Genomic DNA, 26,492 nt, shown 5'->3' on the forward strand with positions numbered 1-26,492 from the left:
TTTTGGTTTTTCACATCAAATCATCCGTACACGTCCGACCGGAACGTCAGCGTAGCTCAGTATGAGCTCCGCATTTGAATCACGAAACATAAAGTTGGCATTTGTGGTTCATTTATTACACGCGGCAATGACGTGACGCATATTTAATTTTATTATTTTATTCCATGAAATGAGATCGAGCAGCATCGCCTCATTTCTACAAAATATTTCTACCTCCTCCCACCTCACTTGTCTGGCAATATGAGATGACACGTTAGGCCACATCATTCGGTTCTGTGTGTGTGTGAACATTTTACTTTTGTAATTGTTAGTAAACAAAGAGATTCGCTCGAGAGCCTACCCACATATCAAATGTGAAATTATACAAATAAATATTGTACGTTTGTATCTGCAAGCAAGCTGTTCAGAATTTTGCTTGATTGTAACAGTAAGTAGTGTAACATCGCCCCACATTGAGTTTCTCCGTTTTCAAGTGATGGCCGGACCAACTCGTGTTGGCTGACAGCATTATCAGTGTTTCGTTTTTGATTATCCGCTCACACTCCAATAATGCTGAGTCATAAGATTTCACAAGAGCAGCCATTCTCAATGGCAAAATGGAAACTTTTTTACTCCTCATACAGATTCTGTGGCCATTTATTTCTCACTTCTTTGTTTATCCACAGCTTCCTTGCAATCGCTCCCGTCTGACAAAGAACAGCACTCCAAATCAAGGCACACCAGCTCTGATCAGAGTCAAGGCGTGGTTTGATCCATGAACCAGCCTGACATGTGTGATCGAGTTTCACAGAGCTCTCATGGGTACCAGACTCTTCCCCTGAGGCTGCACACTTTAAACACCCGCCCGCCTATTAGAGACATCCATCCTTCTCGGAAATGAACTCTTTGCGAACAGACCTGGTTTGAGGTTACACCTCAGTTCCGCCAACAATACCACTTTGATGTCTTTGGACATGGCGCTCGAGTCCTCTGAGCTTGTGCTGAACACGTAGTTTTTCTTTTTGTAAGTACAGATTTGTCTTGGTCCACATTGGCGCGCCACGTACGCGCGCCGCTGTTGATAGCGCTTATCCAACCTCAATAGGGTTGCAGGTGAGCTGGAGCCGATTCGACCGGACTTTGGGACGAGAGGTGGGTTAACCCCTGGACTGGTTGCCAGTCACTTGCAGGGCACAGCGACCAACAAGCATTTGCATATTCATAGTTCTGTCAACGGCCAATTTCAAGCACATGCATTAAATTTTCAAGTTTCATTACATCACACCGCATCATGTGGCCCATTAAAGCAAATTAATTTTCTACTTTATGCTTCTTATAATAATGTTGGATTATTTTCATTGCGGCAGGGAATTTGGACTGAAGTTTAAATTCTTCTTCACGATTAACCGATATTCGAAGTATTCAGGTATATTCGAATGGAATTATTCTCCTTGACTTCTAATTTCATTTTTTTAAATCAATACTACTCTGTATATAACAAGCAATTGCAGGGATATTTTACTAATGAATAATATGAGGTGTCGATACATTTCTGTCATTTTACAGATATAAAATTCGCTAAATTTGATGCCTCTGATTATATCATAATGATCCTCATTTGCATGTTTTGGGAATGTGGGAGTAAGGCTGAGTAGCCGGAGGAAACCCACTCAAACGGAGCATGTCAACTACAGGATTTAAATGTCAGTACACTACTCCATGATTTGTGCCCATCATGTTGAAATTACGGGCATTAGGACCCAGGGGAGCTGACTGCCTGACAACCCGATGACAACCTGCAGCAGCTCACCTTTTTTTTTTTTTAATGTCTCCAGTCACCACTTGAGGAAAAGTCAAGAGTGATACAAAAAAAAGTTGAGAGTGTCGTGGGCTGGCAGGAAACAGTCGAGGCAACAAGGGCAGACTTTGCCATAAAAGTCATGAAGCAATCCACGCGTGTCCGCACTCAGTAGACGGGACTCGAGCGGTCAATCGGTCATCACGTCACGTGCCCCACCCCAACCCAGGCACGCCACTTGGGCACCTTCGAGACAACATGAGCGCCTCCGTGGCCGTGTACCGGAGCATCTTCACCGAGGACCGCTTCAAACAGGCCTTCGGCTCCGAGGAGGACAGCGCCAGTGCAAGTGTGCGGTGGTGGGCCAAGCTCGCCGGCAGCTGCAGGTGCTCACGGCGGGTTTGCCTCCAGTTGCTCCGTCAGAGAGTTCCCATTTGCAACTGGCTGCCCAGATATCGTTTCAAGAAATGTTTCTTAGGAGACGCGATCGCAGGTCTCACAGTTGGCGTTCTTCACATCCCGCAAGGTCAGTCAGCCGTCAACGTTTAATAACGCCGTTATTGTCAGGTGCATAATCAAAAAAAAAAAATGTCAGTCATGACATGTCAGTCGATATAAGCATATCAGATAGAAGGCTTTATACATATTACCATTACAGTAGCAGAAGTAGCATAACTTAAATTACTTTAAGTAATAGAATAATAATTGAAATTGTGTTTAGAATATATTATTGCATGTCTGCCATAGTTGTGAAATAGATTTATTTACCATCTTGTCCATCCATTTTCTATTCAAGGGTCACCTTATTTTACTACATGAAGAAAATTCTCACCAAATGTAATTTCTTTAGGGACACGTTAAATTTTGCATTAATATCGACATTGAGACTCTAACTCCCCCGTGACCCTGTGGAGGATAAGCAGTACAGAAAATGTTGAAAATAATATTGAAATATTTTTTCGTCTCTATTAAAAGTGTATCATCGTTAATTTGAACATACTTTTTGCGAGGCTGTTTATATGGCCACTGCGATGAGGTACGGCATTATTTACTCAACTCCATACGACGTTTGTTGACTGTTGTCTCCAACTCAGGGATGGCATTCGCACTACTCACCTCTGTAGCACCGATATTTGGTCTGTACACGTCCTTCTTCCCGGTGGTCCTCTACATGATTTTCGGCACCGGTCGCCATGTATCCACAGGTAGAGTGCATCGTCCGACGAATGAGTTGTGTCAATGTCACTGAGGTCAAGGACTTGTCGCAGGTACGTTTGCCGTGGTGAGTCTCATGACTGGCTCTGTGGTGGAGCAACTGGTCCCCACACCTGCGGGGTTAAACTCCAGTTTGCCGGAAGGGGCCGACTTTGAGCTCCAGAGGATCAGCGTGGCCTCGGCTGTCGCACTTCTCTCTGGAATTATCATGGTAAGGCCTTGTGAGGACGTCTGTGGGCCACTTAGTGTCGATTGCGCCGAGTCAACCCTCACATGGATCGTGACCCAACTGAATGATTTTGTCTTCCAGCTCTGCATGTTTGCTCTTCAACTGGGCTTCCTCTCCACTTATCTGTCAGAGCCAATCGTGAAAGCGTTCACCAGTGCCGCTGCCTTCCATGTGACCAGCTCGCAGCTGCAAAGCATGCTGGGTCTTCGCCTCACCCGCCACACGGGGACTTTCTCCCTCTTCAAGGTGAGCAGAGCTCTTTGCAACGAGACGCTGATGGTCAGGAAGGTGCAAAAAAAGGGCTTTTGATCCTTTTACAATGCTCAAAGAGGGTGCCAAAAAACACTGGCGACCAGTAAGATTGTAAATCAGAATTTTGTGGGTGCAGACGTTAGCATCCGTGATGGAGAACCTTCCTGAGAGTAACATGGCGGAGCTGCTGATCTCCTTGATGTGCTTGGCGGTGCTGGTCCCAGTGAAAGAGATCAACACGCGCTACCGGCAGCGCCTGCGTACACCCATCCCTGTGGAGATCCTCACGGTCAGTTGGAGTCATGACTTTAATGCCTCGGGTGCCAAACCCGCCACATCAGTTTGTGGCCCACGAAAGAAAAAAGTGTACTTCACGTTTTTTGATAAATTCAATGGTTCCTTTCACTTTGGTGGAAAATTGGTACCAAATTTGCATTTTCAATCCCATTTTGACAGCTCTTGTCAGAAATGTTTTTACCAAATCCCTCCTTAACATGAATTGAATAATGTTCTGCGAAAAAAACAAAACAAAATAAAAACATAAAATGACTTGTGCATTTGTCGCGATATGATAAGGTAATCAAAGGGCCCTAACCCATTCGTATTATTTTTGCAGTTATGAACATCCACCCACTGTGGGAACTACAAAGTTGCCCTTGAAAAAAAAAATGTGACTGATAACAGCCAAAGCGAAAGCCGACCACTACGTCACCAAATGAGGATTTTTTAATGTATTTATTTTTTTATTAATGGATGAGACTTCTCCTGTGCAATCAGGAGGATGTAGCTAGCATCCAAAAATTTGGCTGGCTAGGATTGCATCACCGCGACGATTGTAACTAGCCTCCTGTTAGCTTTCCTTAGCCATGTTAGCATCGCCATGCTTCCAGTTTACGAGTAATGGCTAAGTCGCTATCTTAACTTTGAGTTATTCCTTGTGATTTTTTTAGTTTAGAATATGTGACTGTGGATGACCACTTACCGTAATTTCCGGACTATTAAGTGCACCTGTATAGAAGCCGCAGCAGCTCTTTTTTCTTTTTTGCCCCAAAAATGGTCGTCCGGCCAGGCCAGAGGGCCCGACCGTTCCTCCCCCGGGACGGATGGCCCACCTCTGGTAGTATTATTTTTATTCATGAAGCATTTGTCACGGCGAGTACTCACAAAGTTCTTTACCTATGCAAGCTCAAATTGAGTCAGCAGACAGACAGAAGAAAGTTGTCATTTGTTTGTAGCCCAAAATTAAAGCTGTATTTTTGCTGCAAGATTCACTTCCAAGTTGTCACAAACAATAATTGAACAATTTTTTTTTAGGTGATTATTGCCACAGGTGTGGCCTACGCTTTCTCTCTGGACTCCATTTACGACATAGAAATTGTTGGCCACATTCCAGCAGGGTAAATAATTCAGTCATCCAAATTGCTTTTCAAAAAGGAAAAATGTTGTTTTTTATTTGTGTTCCTCGTGTGTTCAGATTCCCAAAGCCTCAGTTGCCGGCCCTGCACGCATTTCCCGCCATTGCGGGCGACACCGTTGCCATCACGTTTGTCGGCTACGCTGTGTCCGTCTCGCTGGCGATGATCTATGCCGACAAGCATGGATATTCCATCCATCCGAACCAGGTAGCGCCTGCAAAAGCTCGCTGCGGCGTCTTACCGCTCGGCTAACTTGAAAACGTGCGTTTGCAGGAGCTGCTGGCTCACGGCGTTTCCAACACCGTGTCTTCCTTTTTCACGTGTTTCCCAAGTTCGGCCACTCTCGCCACCACAAACATCCTGGAAAGTGCCGGCGGATACACGCAGGTAATCCCTGGGCCCGACTAATATGGCTTAAAAAAAATTCCCGGATCCCGTAAAAGGCGAGCGGCAGCGTTTTCGGACCACTTGACTCCAAAACGAAGTGCATCCCAGTCGTCTTGCCTCGATGTAACGAAGGCACGGAAATGCTGCTGAGCAAGAAAGAGCTTCACTTTCGCCATCTTCTCCTGTTCTTTACTTGCTGGATGTGTCACACGATTAGCTACTTGGAAGGATGGCGACTGTTGGATGTCGACGTCGCGCGTATACCGACCACCGCTCGGCAAACCTCACGACAACTCATCATCCTCGACTACAATTAGCAAATTAGCACTTCTTTTGTAGTTAACATACAATAAGCATATTTCAGAAGATTTATTTATGAAGCGGTTCATAAAAGGAATGCTCACATTTGAAAATTGAAGAAAAAAAACTACTCTGTCAATTTGTCATGCCGACTGCACACCACCTCGCTTACGTTCAGGCTTTGAGTGACTGAATTACGTGTTTTTGTTTCTGCAGTTCTCCGGCTTGTTCACCAGTCTCGTTGTACTAATTGTTCTGCTGCTTATCGGACCGCTCTTCCACTTCCTACCGAAGGTGTGTTGATATGCGCTATTGAAGGTGGCAAACCTCCGCTCATTCGGCATTTTTTTTTTTTTGTTTGTTTGTCCACAGGCCGTACTGGCATGCATCAACGTGACCAGCCTCAGGCAAATGTTCCTGCAGTTCCAGGATTTACCGGAACTGTGGAGGATCAGCAGAATTGACTTTGTAAGGTTGCACAACGGCCAAGGACTAAAAGTTATTGCATCTCTTCTGGAATGCATGAGCCGACTCCCGTGAGCAGGGATTGAAGATGGATAATTAGTTCCCAAGTTACCGTTCGATCGGCAACGGATCGTCAAAGCGCGGCTAATTGCGATTTTTTTACTTTGTATTGAAGCGCTGGTTAACATCCGCCTAAAACTTGCGGTCCCTCGGTTGTCCACTGGAGACAAATGTGTCAAGTGGTTGTCGTGGTTTTCTGATCGAATGCGGAATGTCTGCAGATGGTTTGGGTGGTGACGTGGCTGTCGGTTGTGATTCTCAACGTGGATCTCGGCTTGGCCATCGGGGTGGTCTTCTCAATGATGACGGTCATCTGCCGCACGCAAAGGTACATGGCTGACTGGAAATTCCTGACTGTAAAGCGCAGCCGTTTATAAGCCGCAGCAACTCCTAGAAAAAAATCCAAATAAAAAATGGCCAGAACGATTTTGTCCTGTGAATGCACATAAAGGCACATCAACGGATTTTTAAAACAATTCCTTTTAACACGACAACAACTTTGCTCATTAAAACAGAACAGATCCGAGAGAAAAAAAAAATTGAGATTTATTTAGTGTATTTTCCGGACTATAGAGCGCCCCTAGTGGTGGAGTAAAAATCCACAGAAAAGCAGCACTGTTGCATTAGCCGCTTGGTTTAAAATCTAGGGAAAAATTAGCGGCTTCTAGTCTTGAAAATACTGTACTTTTTTTTTTTTTTTCCAATTACATGTCGCATATTAACCCCTTCTCAAATGTTTATTTGCATCTTCTGCACATGTTGAACTTATGACGACCAATAGAAAAGCTGTTTTTTTTAAAAAATTTTTTAGGGATTCCATTTTCTTCCGAATGAAATCTTTTTTGCATTGATTGCAGTGATTTTGTACTGCCTCTGTTTTCATTTTTCGCTTGAATTGTCGCCAACGTGGTTTTTACCAAAAGTTGAGGCTGATTGTTAAAATGATGACGCTCACTTAATGTCTGTCAGGCATTTCTGAACCGTGCTTCCTTCATCAGGGCCGGTTGCTCCGTGCTCGGCCGGGCCAGCAACACCGAAATTTACAGACCTCTGGAGAATCATAGTAAGGTGAGAGAGAGAGAGAGCGCATGCCAGATACTCATCTTCAATTCCCTGTGAAGTGAAAAGAGATATCTTCAAAATTTGTCACCTCACTGACAATTTTATTGTTAACAGTTTTGTCTGTCATGATCTGTTTTGGTTTCAGGTTTTCTTGTGTTCTCGTCACATTTATGGTGTCCACCTGTGTTGGTTTAGCCAATCCTTTGTGTTGACCAATCAGCTTCCTCCAACCCTTTTGCGTCTTATCCAGGTGTTCCTCGTTGTCTCGTCAATTTGTTTATATTTAGGGCCAGGCTTCTTCTCAGTCTTTGTCGGTTTGTTGTCTTCTGTCGCATGTTGCTTGTCTTGCCTCCCTTTTGTCAAGTTTGTTCATTTCAAGCCCAAGTCTTCCTTTCGTTGTGTTTGTTGTTTTGCACTTTGATAATTTGGCTCGTTTCTCGTTTGCTGTTAGTTGTCTTTTGGATATTGAAGACTTTTTGTTTAAACCCCTCTCGGCATCGCTTCGTCATCCTCCTCAATCTAAACTTGAAACTGTCATATTTGAATATTTTGAAATAAAGCTTCAAAATGGTGAAACATTTTCAAACACTGTGAAGCTGTGAAAACACACCAGCAGAAAAAAGCTTGCGACGTGCTAGCGTCGCTCAACTTTCTTCAATCTTTTCAAAACCAAATGTTCGTCGCAGGATCTGCCTGACGCATGCGGTGGCTCTGAAATCTATCGCAGCAGGTTGTGGTGGGCGCCAGGCTCGTCCGCAGCATAATAATAATGACAACTGAGCTGGTTTCATTTAAAGGTTTAAAATGCGCGTAGTAACAAGAACTTTGTTACTCCCAATTGCGCCGCAATCATCACTAATGTGGCGCTCAAGTTCTCGCAGCCTCTCGAGTGGGACAGCCGACGAGCGTCCAAGTGTGTCACTCGATGCCGTTTTAGCGACGCGACACAGAATCGGGAGAATTGAAATGTTAAAAAAGAGTTTGACAAAGTCATTCTTTAGACATCTTTCCGCACTTCAATCAATAAAACACTTTGAAATAAATCTCAGAATTTATTTTACAGGGACTTAAAGGGAGAATTCAAAGAGATGTTTTTTTTTTTTTCCAGTCTATTACCTCAACTCGGTGCAATGGCAGTAAATATATTTTTAAACGCAAATGTAATCGTGTGTTCCTTTCAGTGCTACGAGGTGCCGGGGATGAAGATCGTGACCTACAACGGTCCAATTTACTACGGAAACCGCAGCTTCTTCCGGGAGGAGATGAGTCGGTTGTTAGGCCTGACGCCGGAGAAGATCCGCAGCCGCGAGAAGGCCAGAAAAGCTCTGGAGAAGCGTGAAAGCGAGACCAACGTGAACACGGTGGTATGTCTGCTGCACGCAGTCCCAACGGGGAGTTTGCAACTTCCCCCAAAAAAAAAAAAATTGGACCCAAGTCCATCAGTTTTGATTAACGCCAAACCACCGCGGCCGTGGAAAAACAAGCAGCTACTGACAGAAGAGTCAGTCATTTCTCTCACGCTGGCGACCGCACTGACCACCGCCGCAGCCTCCCAAAAAGTCAAACTTCAAAGCTCTAACCTTTCCTGTTATCGTAACACACACCATGACGAATACTGCATTTTTGGGGGAAATGGCAAACTCTCCCGTTAACACGTTTATGGACCAACTTTTGACATTTTTGGCTTTTGTCATTGTTCAGGAAAGAGGCATCGCAAATGCATCCTTTTCTTCAGAGAATGAGTTCTTTAAATCTGGTAAGTCGCGGCATTTAGTAAACATTTTGCATGCCACAGACTTGCTTGGGGAAAAATAGAATCGACATCATCTAATCGAGTCTTTCCCCCGTTGAGTCCACTTGCACACGAGATCCACGACTGGCCAAGATACAGTATGTGTGTAAAACGCAACATTGTGAAATAGAAAAATATAGTGTTGCATTTCAAATGTCATTTTAAAGATCTGCAGTCGTGGCATGACTGTACTCGAGAGGTTTTGAGATTGTTGGAAATGGAGTTTTGAATTGAGTATTTTTTGCCATCCGCAGAAAGCTCCGAGCGTGAGGTCCGCGTGGTGCTGATCGACTGCAGTAGCGTGATATTTGTCGATGTCGCAGGAGCGAGACTCTTTACTCAGGTTGGCGTGCAAAAGCATCGGAATCGTCACTTGGGCCCACAAATGATATTTTGGTTGATTTTGCAGATGTGCATTGAATGCCAGAAAATTGGAGTTTGCGTCTTTTTGTCCAGCTGCAATGGTAAGGCCTTTGTAATTGTCTCCCTGGAAAATAACAATTCATGAAAAAAACAAACCATTTCTGCTTTGTGACTTCTGTTCCCCCAGAGAGTGTTTTAAAGATCCTCACGTCAAGCGGCCTCATGAACTCCATGAACCCCCAGCATATTTTTGTCACTGTCCACGATGCTGTGATGTACATTCAGCAGCAGAAGGTACGTTGCAAAGCAGCATATTGGATTTAATCCCGTTTCAAATGTTCCATCTATCACCCTTTGGTTGCAGGAAAAACATCAGGAAAACACGACGACTGTTTGGGTTTGAACCCGATGCACGCTGAAGAAGGCTCACGCAAAGAGAACAATCGGACTTGCCGGCCCATCGCTGGGTGCATATTTCATGTTTGTGGGTTTCCAAGAAGCAGTAGCCAGTTGTAGCATTCTTGAGGCGTTTTCCAGTGTTACCTGTTTTCTATAAGCAAAGCATTGATGATGGATTTTGAACTGAATATGTTTGCAATCCAGAGACAAATATTCTGAGAAATGCACTGAACTGGTTAAATACCTTTTTGTATTTATATATTTTATACGGGCCTCTGTAGCGGACATGCCATGCAATGCCCTTTGGTTATTTGTCTGCAACTGTCCTCCAGTGGCTTTTTTTTTTTTTCAAACAAATATTTCGCTATTCAAGCATATGAGACTATATTTTATTAAAGGAAGTGATGATGTTTCCTTACCAATATAAAGTCTTAGTTTGTGTGATTGTGTTTTGACTTTTTATTATTTATTTAGGAAGGTGAAGCATTCCAGGCTCTTGAGTTATATAAAGTGAGACAAGATGAAAATCTGATGAAAAACAGACAGGACTTCTTCTCAGCAATTTCCGGAACATTGAGAGACGCAAAGCCGAGACAAAATAAATGAAATAATAAAAACAAAAAAAAAACAAGCTGTGCGGTGCAGGAAATATTTTTAGCACGGGAATTTATTGAAAGGGGCGTCTCAACATTACCTCGTCACACGTGCTGCCCTCTAGTGGTCAAAGGAGGTGCGTCCCCGCACAGCCTGTAACCTTGACCTAATAATCAAATTGCATCAAACCAGGACAAAAAAGACAAAAATCTAATTATGTTCCCGCTTGATGTTAGATCGCCAAGCTATTTTTTTAGTGCATATTTTAAAGAGGCCTCTAGACAATTTACCCTGTGGATTTTCTCTTTTAAGCTCAAGGAGTGTTTCACTAATTGGCAGGAAGTAGACCACTCCTATTAGAGGATGGTACACAAGGTTCTGGCCAACTATTTACAAGCCAGATTCGACAGACAGACCAACTAACATGTATGACACCGCAGGCTCTACATTTGAAAACGCTGCAGCAAACATACACAAACGGGCAGCAAAAAACACAAACAAAAAAAAGACGTCAATTAACTCGGCGCTAGACTTTTCTTTTTTTCCATAGAAAGAAAATCCAAGTTAAATACCAGTCAAATGGAATACACAATTTGAGCAAGAATATTCAACTCTGCTTTAATTATAGAAGCGCTTTCAAAAGTGACGAATACATAAGATTACACATACAAAAGACGATGAAAGAAAAAGTGACAAACTTAATGAGTTAAAGCAATCGTAGCAAAAAATGTAAAAAAAAAATAAATAATAATAATTCCCCACATGTCAGCATTTTTTTTAAATCGTTTAAATTGAGACTTGATGCAGCTGCCTGTCTCCATCTAGTGGTCATAAGTTGTAAGAACAAGATCAGCTTTTGGGCTGCGTCACTGAAATCCCAAAAGTGCAGCGTTGAAAGGAAGCCGAATGCACTGACGTGCACGACATTATGCATTAAAAAGACATTGGCAAAGCAAAGCCCGAAGCAGGCCACTTGCAAAACATGTCACCAGGTTCCCAGCGAGCTATTTGAGAAATGGTTGACCATACAACCGAACTGAGAAATGCCCTCAGCCACTGTCGTTTCTGATGTTTTACAACAGTTTAGTGGATCAGACATTGGCTGTGGTTTTAGAAGCTTTGCTAGAACTGCAGCTGTTGCGAAATGCATTTTAAAAATCTATTTGTATTTGATCAATTTATCACTCAAAAATCATAATCACAGAATACAATCTGGCGAAGATAGCACAGAGCCACAAGTGAATGCATTTCAATGCAATTTGAGTTTTCGTCTTATTTTCTAGCAACTTCAATTCGATTCAACGTATAGAAAATACATCTTGCAACAAAGCCTGCGCTAAAATGACAAAAAGAAAATACTGATATTATGGTAGTGGAAGCTTTCTTGATTTACGCCACCATCGAGTGAAGTGACTTTAGAAAATGCTCTCTGAGTGCATTGAAGCAAGAAAGTTGCTCCGTAAACAATCGAATGGAATGCAGTTCAAGTTCCTGCAACAACTGGCAGGCGCGGAAAAGGGAAAAAACGCAACCCGAGGGCTTGGAAAGTTGAACAGAAAGCTCACAGCTCTGCAACTGAAAACGATGCTGCACGGCACCATATTGTCAGACATGTTCCCTGCAAGTCTCAAATAATTAATAAAACATAATGAAATCAAATTAGTTTAAAATGAATTGTGTCAAAACCTGTAATCAACTCTGTCCACGTTAACTTTCACAAATGTGGAGTGTTGCAGAATTGAAAAATATTTTGAATTTCATGCATTTACAATTAATTCAAGCCAAATCAAAACTCAAAATTTCACGTTGTTATTCACTGCAAGACGGCTTCCTGCTGCAAAAACTTTTAAAGGTTTCACCAAATGTCACCAGACGCATAGTCTTAACTAATATCCATTCCTCTGAAAAAAATAAAGTGACTCAAGTGAGCAAAGATGCAATGAAAACAGAAAAGTGCTTTCTGCATGCAAAATTCAAAATAAAAGCAACTGTGCAGTCAGTTGGCGAGTTTGAGAAATTGTAAAATCATGTCTTATAATTACTACTGTCGCTCACCAGAGACATTTTTAAGGGTGCCGTGAAAACATTGAGGCATGCTTGAGAAAGATAAAGAGGAGGTCACGCCCTTTCGTTTCCTGGCCCGCAGTGCCGTGATAAAAAAAACAAAAAAAACCCACCAGCAATATGGCAATCATATGAGGCCTTTATTTTTTGATGGCACTAATCCACACTCTGCATTCAATCTAGCAAAACATTTCATGTTAGTGCATCCGTGGTCATGTTTGCATACTTCCCCACAATGTCTTGATTGCAAAGTCGCATATTATGAGCAATTATTGTTGAGGTAGAGCTGGAATTAAAAAGGCTGAAATGTGCACCACCACCAATGCTGGTCTTTGTCATTTATTCTCCTTTTCGTTGAATTTCATGTAATCTAAGCACATTTAACGGCAGTTCATTTCTTTTCATATTTACTGAAATGTTCCTGAAACTGTTGAAACTGTTGCTTGTAACCCACAAGCATGTCGTCGCCACTTTTGACACTTTTAAATTAGAGTTGATCTCAACAGAAACAAATTTTGAACAAGAGAAGACTTGTTTGCCTTTGGCGGCTTTGCTCCAAATGTAATACAGTAATCCCTTATTTATCGCGATTAATACCCCCTCAGGAAAGATGAAAAACCGCAATGCGACTTTAAGCAATACGCTAGTATTTATTGATTTATTTGTACCAATATGTTGAGAAAAACCCACAAAGCACTGAAGCCACCAAAAAGGTGAATCGCAAAGTGACGAGAGAACACTGTCATGATTTATGTACGGCTCATGAGACGCAAATATCAACCACAAGGTGGCACTATAGTCAGAGGTTCAACGTGGCAAGAGCCATCCTTTGGAACTCTCTCCAGTAACCAGAACCACGCCCAGGCCCAAACAGAACCACACAAGCATGTCTTTAAACTCAGAGAATAAATTAAAAGTAAAAAAAAAAAACACTTGCAAATGTCCATTTGAGATGTCGAACGTGACACAAACGGTGCTGTAATGTCAATGTGATGCTTTTCCACTTCAAAACAAATGAGCACAATTGGGCAACCATAAAAAAAGAAAATAAATACAAAAAAAATCACTCAAACAATCGCATCGCTATTGACATGAAAATGGAGAGCAGGCTTCATTCATTCACCCGTGCGAGCTCATGCATTTGAATCTGTTGGTGAAGTAAAAGTTTTCATCATGAACGTCGTGTTCCTCATCGTATCGGAAGCTTTGATAGGCCTTTTCCGATTTTGTTCCACCCCATGGCAGTTTGATCTTGGACGCGTGGTTAATGACCACGTCACTGCAGGAGCCAATGTGGAGCGAGCCCAGCCCGTCGATGAAGAACTCTGTGGGCAGTAAAAGAACATTTTGTTGTGGGAAATGTTCTTTGTTCGGTTTTCAATCATCACGCCATTTTGGCATTTACAGCTTGAGCAGGACCAGAAAAAAACGATACTCAACACTTTTGTTTGTGACAATTAACAGACATGCTCACCCAATCAGGAATCCTAACAGGTTCAGATAACGAATACAAGTCGGAAGCACATTTTTTTGTTGTTGCGAAAACGTGACATCTGAGTGCTTTCTGGTGCCAGTGAAAGCAGGTCGCCTCACGTCACAGCAAGGCGCCGTAAGATAGAATTGGATACAGTTGTCGACAACTCTTCGAAAGAAGAGTTTTCAAGCTGTTTGTTGGAACGACGTTTCCGGACAAACGGAACACAAAAGAAAGAAAATTGCGCATTGTGTCTTTAAAACGCATTCCAGGAAAGCTTAGCTCAAGGCTAATGCTGCAAAACACCATAGACGGGCTAACTCATGCGCGTGTGTCTCGGTGCTGTAAACCTTTAGCAACAAATACTTGAATGCAAACAACATAAGTGCTGAAGCAATAAAACAAGTGACCAATAAATTGAAGAAATAAAATGCGGCTAAACATTCATAATTATGTAATTGCTGTTTTTTTTTTTATTTATTCATTTATCCATTATCTGAATTGTTCAGACTGAACCGCTGCGCGTCACGAGGATTGCGGGCGTTCTGGAGTCGAACCCAGCTGACTTTAGGCTGTAGTCTGATGTTTCTCATGTTTAAATTTGTTTAAAGAAAGTCTAATATTTTTTCTCATTTAAAAAAAAAAAAAATCACAAAAAGGTTTGTTTTTCTGGGACACGGGAACAGATTAAGGTCATTGCCATTCATTTCAATGGAAATGATGATTTGAGATACAAATGTTACAAATTCTGTTCTGAATGAATGAATTCTACTCCTATCTCAAGGTATCGTTGTCCATGTTTTGCCCGGTACATGCATCCATGGGTGCAGACGCTACTCACCCAAATGGCCGCGGCGGGCCAGGCGGGGGTTAAAGCCCACCTGTTGCACCTTTTCAGTTCTGGCCATGAAGAAGTTGATGACAGCATCGGCGACCACACAATTGGGAAATCCCTCGATGGCGTGATGGAAGCCGCGCAGAATATGTATACAGTCGCCATCGTCTCCCCCCGTCTCCACCGAAATGGTGTGACGGAAGGTTGAAGTCCAGCCTGTTGCCTCTCGAACGGCGCCCCCGACCTGGAGCGGCGACGACGCCAAAAGATGTGAAGAAACAAGAAAAAGCTCAACGGAAGGTGCAAGACAAGACTGAGGATGGAAATGTTGACCAAAGAACTGACGGCAAAATCCTTCGCATGCCAAACAAATTCAACAAAATGGAGTTGAGATGCCTTTATGGGTTACCGTGACCTGGATGACGACAAATAAACAAAAATCGCAAGCACATTGTTATTTATTTATTTATTTTTTTATATTAAAATTCCAAATGAAGGAAAACATCCTGTGGTATCAATAATTGTGCTTCGGGTCCAGGAAACAACCAAGTTTGCTCGTATCGTGGCGGCATCCCATACAGGGGGTAACGCATATTAAAACGTGTTTGAATGAATATTATTTATTTGACATCAGGTACACACATTGTGAATTACAGGGAAGGCACAACAGCTCAAAGGAAAAAAGTATCATGGATCTAAAGGTTGACTGCAACATCTGTCATTATCAGTCACAGCCGTCACTATTTGCACAGGACGCCCAACAAAAAAACAAAAAATATATATATATAATTGCTCAAGTTTAACTCCACTACTGCCAAAACAGATTCAGATCTAAAATTCTTCTTAACTGATTAACCATGAAAATTATTTTGATAAAAAAATGTTTTGTCACTTCCATAACAGCCCAGGCTAAACTTGGCTCCTCCTGACATACAAAATTTGTCCCGAATTTGAGATTTATGACTCAAGCGGACATGCTGGATGCCAAAGTGCTACTTTCCTATTTGAACAGGGCTTTGGTGCCATCTTGTGGCAGCTTAGAGAATTTCAGAAAGCATCAAAATAATGAAATTGGTGAAAGGTTGCACAGGGGAAAAAAACATTAAATTGTGAAAGAGGAAAACACAAACATGACGCAACCGCGGAGTACCGTTTGTTTTTTTGCGCCTCCCACGTTTAAAGAAATGGTTGGCCTAGTTTTGAGGTGCGGCATTTGTTTGAAGTGATTTTATCTTATTGTTATTTGATGCAAAACAAATCCGCACAGAGGCCATAATTGGAGTTGAGAGAATCATTTCATTTGTCAGCAACACATCGCGCACGTACAGCAAGTGTTAGGAAGTCACCACAAAGGCAGCGACTTATCACAGTTCCGCAGCACGCTTTGGCTGTGCAAAATCAAAATCGCTCTTTTTGATCCGTTTTGGTTTGCGGTCGCCTGTTCAGTGAACGCAAGAACAAGAATGAATGTCAATCATGTTGTCAAACAGGAACAATGAACAAGGGAAGTTTTGCTCTGGCAGTTGTGTCAGACATTGAAGAGCAACTGAAATGCTGGAGGGTGTCTCCATTTTTTCATCCGTGCTATGACAAAAATGCCTTTGTAAATATGGGCAAAATAGAAATAAAATAATCACCCACTGCATTTCTTTTTTGGGACAAAGCTTTCGTGTATAAAAATTTAAATACCGTTCAAGGATGGCACAAAACTTTGGACCAGCAAAGCAACATTTAGTGCAAGAAGTCATTTTGTGGATTTTTCACGAAAATCAACTCGCTCAAAATGAGAAGTATTTCTCAGCTATTACTTTTGTTCGTCATTTTAGCAGTTGTTGTGAACGAGATGAATGATGAGAACATTTTCCATGCCGTGACAATGAGGTCTGCTGATGAAAAGAAGCTACTCAAGTTCTTTTCTTGTGTGGGGGAGGGGTGGGACATGCTTTAGCCACGCCCCCCCAAATCTGGAAAATTCAAACGATCAAAAGCAGTTGAATGCAATCGAGCCCCACAATTGAGCACTTGATAATTGTCAGTCTGAGCAAATGTTGTCATCACTTTTCTTGAAGCAAAGATGCAATGCAGGAAAAACGGGGTCATAAATTGCAGCAAATTTGGAAAAAGTCACAAGTTCACGATTAGCGATGGGGACTTTTTGAAGGGAACCATTTGACGGCCGTCTCGTTTTAGAGTCTGCTTGCGGTAAAAAAAAAAATGATATGGTGCTGTCACAAATGGTCACACTCTTATTCCCTCGCATTCATCTTACCAAATCCAGATTGGTCCTCTCGAGAACGTCCACCATCTTCTCCAGCTTGGTGTCTGCTTTGAAGATGAAGTCATCGTCCACCCAAAGCAAATATTTGGTGCTCACCTGAGACACGGCCAAATTCCGCCCCGCAAACCAACCCTGATGATCAAACAAGCAGCTGTCATTGGCACAGTTTTCACCACATGTGATATTTACAAAACACTCGCATCAATATTGACCTTTCCAAATGGCATAATGAAGTGCTCAATATGAGCGCCGGTCACTCGCTGAGGATGCTCGTTATCATCCGCTATCACGACGCCGACGCTCGGATAATATTGGCGTATGCTGTCGAGGAGATCTTTGAGTTTGTCATAACGTAGAAAGGTCTTGGTCACAATGGTAACAAGCGCGCTGATGTTGGTCTCTTGGGAGGAAACACAAAAGAGTTGCTGAACTTTATGAAAATCAGACAAGATGGAAAATGCTCAAAAACCTTTTGGATAGCCTGAGTTGTAAAGTCTTGGGATGGCGGGATGTCCAATTTTGATGGTGAAAAATGAGCTGTGACCTTTGGTTGCAAACTCAACTGTGGAGAAAAAAACAATCCGCCATCAGCTTTGGTTTTCCGCACAATTACCATTCTTTGATCGCCGAAAGGCCCCGTTGCACTTCCTGACAATCTTGACTGTTTACAAAGTGGGAGCGGGCAACGTGGCACACCTACATAACGAGAAAGATTTCAACTTTGACCGATTTTACTTCAAGCCACCTGCAAGGCGTAGCAGCAGCCCAACGTGGGAGTGCGGAAGCAAGTCCGCTGACAAGCTTCAAACTCAAAAGTGCCTCCACCTTTATTGGGCTGTGGCACACATTTCAAATGAGGAAAATCGTGAAATAAAAACATTAGCACTTTCAAGCGATTGCTTTAATCGAATTAATCACAAAAAATCCTGAATTAATTTGATTAATTATCTATATTTGAATTTGACTTTACAAAGTATGCAAATTATTTTGGAAGTAAATAAAACCGAGTTAAATAACATTAAAATATTTAACTGAGTTAATATTTTTTAATTAACGCTTTAACCTCAATATATATATATATATATATATATATATATATATATATATATATATATATATTAGCTTCGCATTGAGATTTGATATTAAGAATTTGACCCTATTTAAAAATATGATAAACAGCATTTGAGTTATTATTTGTTCAGGCGCTGCTGTATATAATGTACACTTGCGACATAAATGCATATCCGCTACCAAATTTGAAACAGAATTTTTTTTTTAAGACTGTCTGGCGGTTGGCTACCACTCCGCAAAAGTGATGCTCATTTCTTTTGCTTGCGACTTTGTGTGGTTTTGCGACCAAGGTTCATTCAGACTTGAAGAGGGCCAAAGTCCTTTTATTGTCTTCCTGATACGTTCTCATGAGAGCGGGGCTGCTCGTGGTTACTTTTGGGTCATCCGTCATCGTCAGTCCAAAGGCCGATCATTAACGAAATCGCCTCTCGGAGTGCGAGCTTCCCTTCCTCGTCTGAGATGTAAATTTGAGTCAAATCTGCAAAGCTTTGTGACCGACAGTGTTTGCTTAGATTTGTTTAGAAAGTGTGTTTGGTAGAAATATAGGACATAATTCCCACGCGGGCCAAGTGCACCTGTGTCTGCTGTCCGGGGATGGAACACGGTGTTGGTGTAGGTGATAAACTGTAACTGCCGGTTCAGGGCGGCGAGAGAAGCGCTTGAGACGATCATGTGGCTCTTTCCTACGCCTTGAAGCGAGACCCTCTCCACAGTAGCAGCGACATCAAAGGTGCCGAGTGTTGCCGTCAAATAGACCTGCAGAGCCATTTCAAGAAAGGAGAAAAACAAAAAAATGCGTTTATCATTTTTATACACATTTACTGCCATTGACGGCTAAAGACGTCAAAGATCCATTTTATTTACTCGGCTGGTAGCGAATGAGTTAAAGCTTACTTAAACTACGAATCACCAATTTTTATTGTGCAGAAAAGGACGCAAACTTACCGTATGGTTTGATGTTGCTGCTTCAATAAGACCCAAACCTAAAAATAAAAAATTAAAAAGGATTGACTGTACTTGTAAATAGGAGGCATCTCAAACTAGAGTGAGGATCGCAAAGTAACACACGATATGAAATGATATTTTGCACGCTGGTTACCAGAAAGGGAGCGCGTCAGGAACTTTTGTCCGTCAGCATCCGGGCCACCCGTTTGTCATCAATCATCAGTCTATCATTAATTGAAGTCGAGCAAATCTATAGCCATCGCCTCTTCATCGTCATTTGAAACTTGTTTCTGTCTTTGCTAAATTAGTTTTTGATGTTTGTTTTGATGCCTTCTTTCACAAATGATTAGTTTGTCAGCGCTACTTTAGGACAGTCAGCCTGTCCATCATTGGCAGTCCGTCATCGTTATTTTAACCACGCCCCCATCTAAATTACAGTCCTTTTTTTTTTTTCTATGCGTTACGACAAATATTCAGCAGTTTGTCAACACTATTTCAGGATTGTTAGACCGTCTTCTTTTTCTTGGGCGCCGTCAGGCCGGAGATTCAGCGTTGATGTACTTACATCACACACACAGCGTGGGAAAATAAAAACAATGTGGGAGAAAATCAATGTCGTCTGTGGGACCGGGAGGGCAGCTTCCTTTCTCAACCGGGACAGAGACAAAAAAGACGCACGGGGGGAAGAATGTTGACGTATCTGCTTTCGTTACTGCTGTTGAACTGTCAAACGAGATCCCATTTTTTTTCCCGGAAACGGGAGTCCGGCAGTGATGGACTGAGGAGGTCCATTGACCCGGTTCGGGACCATTCCAGTGACGGATGAAAGACAACTTCCGTCGGTTTTCCGTCATTCTCCGGCAAAACGGCCGTTCGTCATCGTCAGAGACAAGATGATGGTCAGTGCCGACGGAATTGCCCACTTCCGGTGTTTACAGCAATTTAGTCAGAACCGATAAATGGTGAGGAAAATGAATGACGATATATGAGACGAGCGATAGAGCTTAAAAGGGAACATTTTCCAGACAGACGTCAATTTTGCGTGCATCACTCCGTCTCCATTTGCAAACTTGTGCTTTTCGTGTCAATCTATGTCGATGTTGAAAGTTTTGTGGAACCAAAGAGTGAAAAAAAAAAAAGAATAAAACAATTATTTATCTGTATTTCCAACACCATCCTGTAAATGAATTGCTTTAAAATCCGACACAGCCCGCGTCACGCGCCACAGTTTGGAAGTCTCGCTCGGCCTTACCTGGGATGATGATTGTGTTGAGGGGCCGAAGTGCCACACCCTGCGAGGGAAACCGAAGCGGACTGTTCGCCTCATTTACAATCAGCACATCTGCAGGACTGGAGGACCTTTGAACACACATTATTACTGTGTGTTAATCATTAAAAAAAAAAATCACAAAAGCCATGCAACCTCCTCCACCTCAACTTATGTTCAATGGAATAGAAATTGAAAAGCTTGATTGTATTCCTTTTGGAGTTACATTTGACACATCATCCAAACTTCTCTGGAATTCGGCTTTGTACTTCACACCAGAGAAATGACGTGTACACGGTCAAAAATGCGGAGGGATATTTACTTGAAAAAAGTTTTTTTCACTCACACATTCTGAGTACGTTTTGCCAGAAGAGTTTGAGCAAATTTCACAGGCTTATTGAATTTAACAAAGTTAGACTTTTTCAATTTCATCAACTTGAAAAATGTACTCAAAAACTCTGAAATGTACTTAAAATTTCTGAGTGAGAAAAACTTCACGAGGGTTTTTCAAGGAAACATCACTCCCCAATTTTTGACAGCGTATCCTAATTGCGATTTGGACACAAAAGAAAACGTGTCCGGTAAAAGTCCCCCGAAGGTGAGAAGCATCAGGACAACTTTTTCCGCACGCAGCCGATGCGGCGAACTCCAATCGGACTTTACCGCATTTGAGCACTGCTGTACTCTCGAGCTCGACGATGCTTCACACCCTCTGGGTCGGGTTGGGATCGCAAAAATCTCTGGCCCAGGTTGTGAGTCTTCACGCGTGGGAAGAGCAGGTTGGAGAAAGGCAGCTGAAAAGATTCCTTATCGGCCACGCAGACGCACGAATTTCTTGCCAGTCGACTGTATTGGAAAAGAAATTCGTGATGACCACGATCAACCATTTCAGAACAAAATTGACTTACGGGGACCCACCATGCCACATCCTCTTTGATATCATAAGAAATGTTATTATGGTCATTAAAGAGGTCTTGAATTTGCTCCATGATGGCAGTCTCCATTGGATTGGTCCTTCCTGGCCGGAGGTCAACTCCCGAGTTGCTTCTTGGGCTTCGTGTATTTAACAACACAACCAGCAAGAAACCATTGATCACAAGCAGCACGAAGCCTATCTTATAGGAGACACGCATCTGGAGGGAAGAAGATACAGAGTGTCGTTGTAAGGCGGAAAGCTCACATCTCCAAAATCCTTCTCGCTGGCCTTACGCTGAAGGTGATGAACACGTCTTGTGATTGGATACTCTTTCGTGAGGGATCAGTGCTATGCAGAATCAACACACAAAGTCGTAACTGCAGACCGTTCGAAAATGTCAAATATTTTTGGGCTTTTTTAAACCACAATGGCCCAAGGAGGGAAAAGTGTGGATTTAATTGCAGATACACTTGCGAGGCCACTTTCAAGAGAAGCTAGGTCGTCCAACACTCACTCAGTACTGTGTAAGTGTGTAACTGTATATTATTTGACTTGCCGTGGTGTCAGAAATGAATATTGGTGCTAATTGATCACTGTTTTTGGACGACCAATAGAGATTTTGTCATGGTCGAGGGGGCGTGGCTCATTAAAAGTAGGCGTTTTTTCAAGTATTCTCCAAAATGAATGAATTAGAAAGAAAATGATAACAGTTTCCTGATCAAAAATATTTCAACTGAGCTTGTTAGTGAAATGGGCCATCTTGGCTGGACAGATACTTTAAGGTCAATCAACTCCCTTAAAGATGGAATTGCAAAAATAATCCACATTTTTAATCAGATTTATTCCTGAAACTAAAACGAAACGGAATGCAGTGACAATATTTTTGCATTGTGACTATGAAACGTCGGTACGTGCAGTCCTTTATTCTTACTGTTGAGTTATATGCTCTCATGGTATTCTTTAGTTTAACTAATGATATATTTAATTATATGTCATTATGTAAATTTGGGTATGTGTGTATTTTGTTGAATGTCACATTTATTTTTGTTACTGTCGTAAATCTCGCGCGGTTTACGTGATGACGTTTTACGTTTGTTGAAATGCCTTTTATGGATGTTGGCTGTGGGAAGCTGCAAACCCAACACTTACGCATGATGTGTGCACTCGACGACGACTACGACGACGACGACTACGACGATGACCCCCCCCCCCACACACACACACACACACATACGCACACGCTCGAGGGAGCCCAGCGCACTGCGACCCAGTCTATAACGGCTTCAAACAACAAATGCAGGAACGGATTGTGTTGGCTTCTTATATTTGTATTATTATTTCTGTTTTATCTCACGTGGCTGTAAAAGTGCTTCGTTCCAGCTACAACTGTTGTAACAGCGCGGGTGAGTTGAGATGAGATACGTGTCCCTAAAGCAGCATTTCGCAGTCTTACCGTGGGCAGCATCTGGATCGCTTGGTCCGCTCGTGAAGTCCAACTCGAGCGCGCAGGGGCGTCCGCATGGAGCAGTTGCACCAACCCCACCAAAGTGCACTTTGCAAACGCGTAGTTGCTTCTTGGTGGCTCTCTTCACCATCGGCGTCTGTTTGTTAATGTCCGTACTCGTCCCAAGGCACTGCGGAAGTTAACGTGTCCATTTGTTAGGAAAGAAACGTGTTCGGGTGTTTGTTTGAATGCCAACGACTCTCGGGTGCACGCATATTGCGCCAAGGAGAATTGCGCGAAGGCGAGTTACGTGAAGTCACTTTCGTCGACGGCAGCTTGTGGCAGACAGCATGGGCGTTTCTTTAAAAAAAAACCAACCCCCGGCATTAAAAAAAAAATCTAAATCAGCAATATCTGTTGTTAAATAATTGACACCATGAAATGAATAAGTGGGATTTGGACCCAGAAGCAGACAGGAGACGAAAGTGGCGACGTAAAAGACTTTACAAAAGTTCCAAGGAAAAAACAAGCAGGGCTGGATTCAAACGAAGGAAGCTGAAGTTCTCACTCGAAGAAAGCATGACGTGCACTGACCAAGTGTCACTGAGTAACTCGATCTCAGATACTTGAAGACGTAAGAGAATGGAGCATGTCCGAGCTATTTCTGTTATGTTGCTGACATTTTTTATGAATAAGCCCAGAGGGTCGAGACTGTGTCCCGTGCCGTGAACCCGGCTGGGGGGCAGGGGACTGACCAGCAAAAAAGGGTCAAGTGATCAGCTCTACATATAGACCAACTTTCCATTCAAAGCCATTAGCTGGTTGAACCTCCGGCTTTTGTTAATCGAAACAATTTTAAAAATATGTCACGGCCCCGCCCCAAAGCGGGCGTCCGACCGGACGGACTGCCCAGCTCTGGCTGGTTATAATTTCAGAGCAAATGTTGACTTCCATCTCGAGGCCTTGCTGTTGGAGGAATCCAATAAAAAAAGGTTCCTTGACGTAATTTCCCGGAAATCCAAATAACCTTGCTCTCAGCAGATGACACCGTGCAGATCCCAGCACAGGAAGCAGCAAAGAGTGAAAACACTGCCTAGTAAGGTGTGTCTGCTGGTGACTGAGGCTGAGTCATTGAAAAGCTCTTGTGGAATTTCCCTCCCTTCCTTTGGGGAAAAAACGTGCGATACAGCAAAATAAATGTAAGTCATAGATGTTTCAATTTGACTGAAAAGGCACAGTTGAATTAATGGCACGGTGCACTTTAGTCTTCGTGAGCTTTGCTAGGGTGACATCTAGTGGTCAGAAATGTTAGGACACCATTTCAATGTTTCCCCTTTTCAGTCTCTGATGGAAGCAATAAAAGTACTCCAATAATATCTCCAATATTCATCTTTTTCCCTTCATATAATGCTCTTACAGGAGGCTGCAGGACTCTCATTGACAAATGTGTTGCTTCTTGGCCCATTCCTTCTCTCTTGGCCAGACAATCGCTGGTCACGGGATGCTGCGCATGTATGATTTGATTATACTTAAAAAAATAATAATAATAAATAAAATCACCGTGTGTCCATGTATGTCGTTCAGCCCAGCTCCACTTAAATTTCCAATAAAAGTTGTTAAACCACATTTCGGTGACATTTTCCAAGTTCTAAAAATATGTGGGCATCAATGCTTTTGAAAAAAAATAAATATCTGAAACAATCATCTTTTACGCAACCATTCCACTTGCGGAGCCTCTGTAGACTTCCCATGATGCCACCCGAGAAGTATTTTTATGGTCTGATGTCGCATTTAAACAAATAAAACCCCCTTAATTGGCATTTGCGACTGTAAACACATGTGACTTGAGATGGACGTTATAAAGAAGCCTTGTGTTATCATACAACTATGATATAAGTGGCTTGCTTATCGCAGGCTGACAACCGGGAACTTCCATTAAGAACTCATGTTGAATTTCAACCCTTTGACGGCCACTGGACATTAAAAAGAAGCACGTGTGTTGTTTCGTGAGGTACTAGTCAAGAGGCGACTCTCTCTGGTCCTCGAGGCCCCTTCGCCAAATGTTTTAAATGTCACCCTCCTCCAATTGAAATGATCAGGATTGTTATGCTTCTGCAGAGCTTGTATTTAAATCAGTTAGGTTGGAGGACTTGGGCATCTTGAACATTGTGGATCGGGACCCCTCGAGGACGAGGAGGTTCGTCAGCCCTGCATGGCCTGTACGCCACTCCGGGCTGTGATCCTCAAACTTTCATGAAGAACTGGACTGGTGTTGCATTTTCAAATGAAAGTACTTTGAAATTTGTATACGTGACTAACATGACATCTCATTTTTTTCCCATTAATTAGTGTTGTTGAAGACGGATTCCGGATGACGTGATTGGTTGTTTCCCCCCGGGTGTTGCTCGGATATCAAATTGGAGGCACAAGACCAGAGCAGTGGTGGCTGAATCTTTCACCCATCATTTTTATCATGTAATACTGTTAATTCATGATAGCGGTTTAAAACATATATATGTATATTATTTGTTAATTAATTTATTTTTGTGGTTATATACTCACCCCTTTAAATTGTGCACCTGACCCGCACCTTCCGACTCTGACATTGAAATCGAGATGAGTTCATTTGAAAGTGGATGATTGCAGCGGACACGAAGCCTCGTCAACAAAGGCATAATTGGTCAATTTATTGTTGATAATGCAACTAAACACATTTGCAATTCTTATGAGAGAGATCCATTACCAATCCTGCCGCCCATTGAATTGCCAGTTTATTTGTCCTGCCAAACCCGAAGTAGAGACGGAAAGATGCAAATTGCTTTCTGTGGTCATATTATGACAGGATGGATTTGCAATGAGAAGGCTGACTGCATGTTGTCATTTTCAAATGCTATTTTTGCGATAGACTTTTTAAATTTGCTGCCAATCATTTTGCAACATTTTGACATTTTCAAGAATCACAGTAAAAATAAAAAAGCAACATTTAACTCTGGCTTTTTCCGTTGCTTTCTAATCATCAACAGAAAAAGAAGCCGTTTCCGCCGGTGGACTCACAAACTGTACAAATGTCATATCTAAAGTGAGGCATCGGCGCCCTCTACTGGTGGTTGTGCATCAGTAAAGTTGTCTCCAAGTTTGAAATGCACTGCCGAGCAGCATCAGGTCCTCGCCCACCCAACCATCCCCGTTGAAAAAAACATCATGGCCGTACAAATGAAAGACGATGGCGAGCGTATGCCAACAAATTTGATGTCATGCTTATATTTTGTCAATTCTTAAATGACAGCCGTTAATATTTCTATGTGAGTGTTGTGGAATGCATGTAATGTATTTCTTAAAAATGCACTTCTACGCAAGTATATAATGATATCAACTACTGATGGAATTTAGAACTTCAAACAGAAACACACTGTATGGCGGATCGGTAGCAAGCTAATGGCTAGCTCAAAAAGTAGCAGTTTACATATTCACGCTTTACAAATTCACGATACTTTCCTCCACTTCCCGTCAGGGGTACTCATTCTATTCGTTTCGATTATTAGTTGAAAATTGGATGTGGTCGAGTGGTTAGCCCGACGGCCTCACAATGCCGAGGTTCGATTCCGGCTCCGGCCTTCCTGTGTGGAGTTTGCGTGCTTTCCCCGTTTTTTCCGGGTACTCCGGTTTCCTCCCACATTCTAAAAAAAATGCACGGTAGGTTGATTGGACACTCTAAATTGCCCGTAGGCGTGAGCGTGAGAGCGGATGGTTGTTCGTCTCTGTGCCCTGTGATTGGCTGGCAACCAGTTCAGGGGGTGACCCCGCCTACTGCCTGAAGACAGCTGGGATTGGCTCTAGCAACCCCCGCGAGGACAAGCGGCACAGATAATGGATGGATTTATATATATA

At 42.5% G+C, this 26,492-nt stretch overlaps 2 protein-coding genes across 4 annotated transcripts; one reads left to right on the forward strand and one right to left on the reverse strand.

Moving 5' to 3' along the window:
• Positions 1-1,826: 1,826 nt before the first annotated feature.
• Positions 1,827-10,165, forward strand: slc26a10 (solute carrier family 26 member 10). 3 transcript variants are annotated; one of them, XM_088292282.1, is made up of 18 exons: positions 1,827-2,303; positions 2,872-2,982; positions 3,046-3,203; positions 3,303-3,467; positions 3,610-3,762; positions 4,788-4,870; positions 4,948-5,095; positions 5,162-5,275; positions 5,792-5,869; positions 5,948-6,043; positions 6,322-6,428; positions 7,099-7,168; positions 8,344-8,526; positions 8,864-8,918; positions 9,209-9,297; positions 9,364-9,418; positions 9,505-9,611; positions 9,682-10,165. In XM_088292282.1, exons 1-18 carry the CDS (start codon positions 2,036-2,038, stop codon positions 9,718-9,720), a joined length of 2,079 nt encoding a protein of 692 aa, XP_088148408.1. In that variant the 5' UTR covers positions 1,827-2,035; the 3' UTR covers positions 9,721-10,165. The 3 variants fall into 3 exon arrangements, 1 of the variants encoding a protein (XP_088148408.1); XR_015842627.1 differs by lacking the exons at positions 9,364-9,418; positions 9,505-9,611; positions 9,682-10,165 and having other exon boundaries at positions 8,864-9,052; positions 9,209-9,285; XR_015842628.1 differs by lacking the exons at positions 9,364-9,418; positions 9,505-9,611; positions 9,682-10,165 and having other exon boundaries at positions 8,864-9,056; positions 9,209-9,223.
• Positions 10,166-12,998: 2,833 nt separating this feature from the next.
• On the reverse strand, positions 12,999-23,160 carry b4galnt1a (beta-1,4-N-acetyl-galactosaminyltransferase 1a). The gene is made up of 11 exons (XM_088291942.1): positions 22,614-23,160; positions 21,163-21,377; positions 20,908-21,090; positions 20,230-20,336; positions 18,978-19,015; positions 18,608-18,788; positions 17,431-17,523; positions 17,174-17,361; positions 16,953-17,093; positions 14,690-14,927; positions 12,999-13,699 (listed from the first exon to the last, which is right to left on the reverse strand). Exons 1-11 carry the CDS (start codon positions 22,623-22,625, stop codon positions 13,494-13,496), a joined length of 1,602 nt encoding a protein of 533 aa, XP_088148068.1. The 5' UTR covers positions 22,626-23,160; the 3' UTR covers positions 12,999-13,493.
• Between the last annotated feature and the right edge of the window lie 3,332 nt (positions 23,161-26,492).

The sequence above is a fragment of the Idiotropiscis lumnitzeri genome, chromosome 3, assembly GCF_059441095.1.
Source record: "Idiotropiscis lumnitzeri isolate Australia: NSW breed Sydney's pygmy pipehorse chromosome 3, RoL_Ilum_1.0, whole genome shotgun sequence".
NCBI lineage: Eukaryota > Metazoa > Chordata > Actinopteri > Syngnathiformes > Syngnathidae > Idiotropiscis > Idiotropiscis lumnitzeri.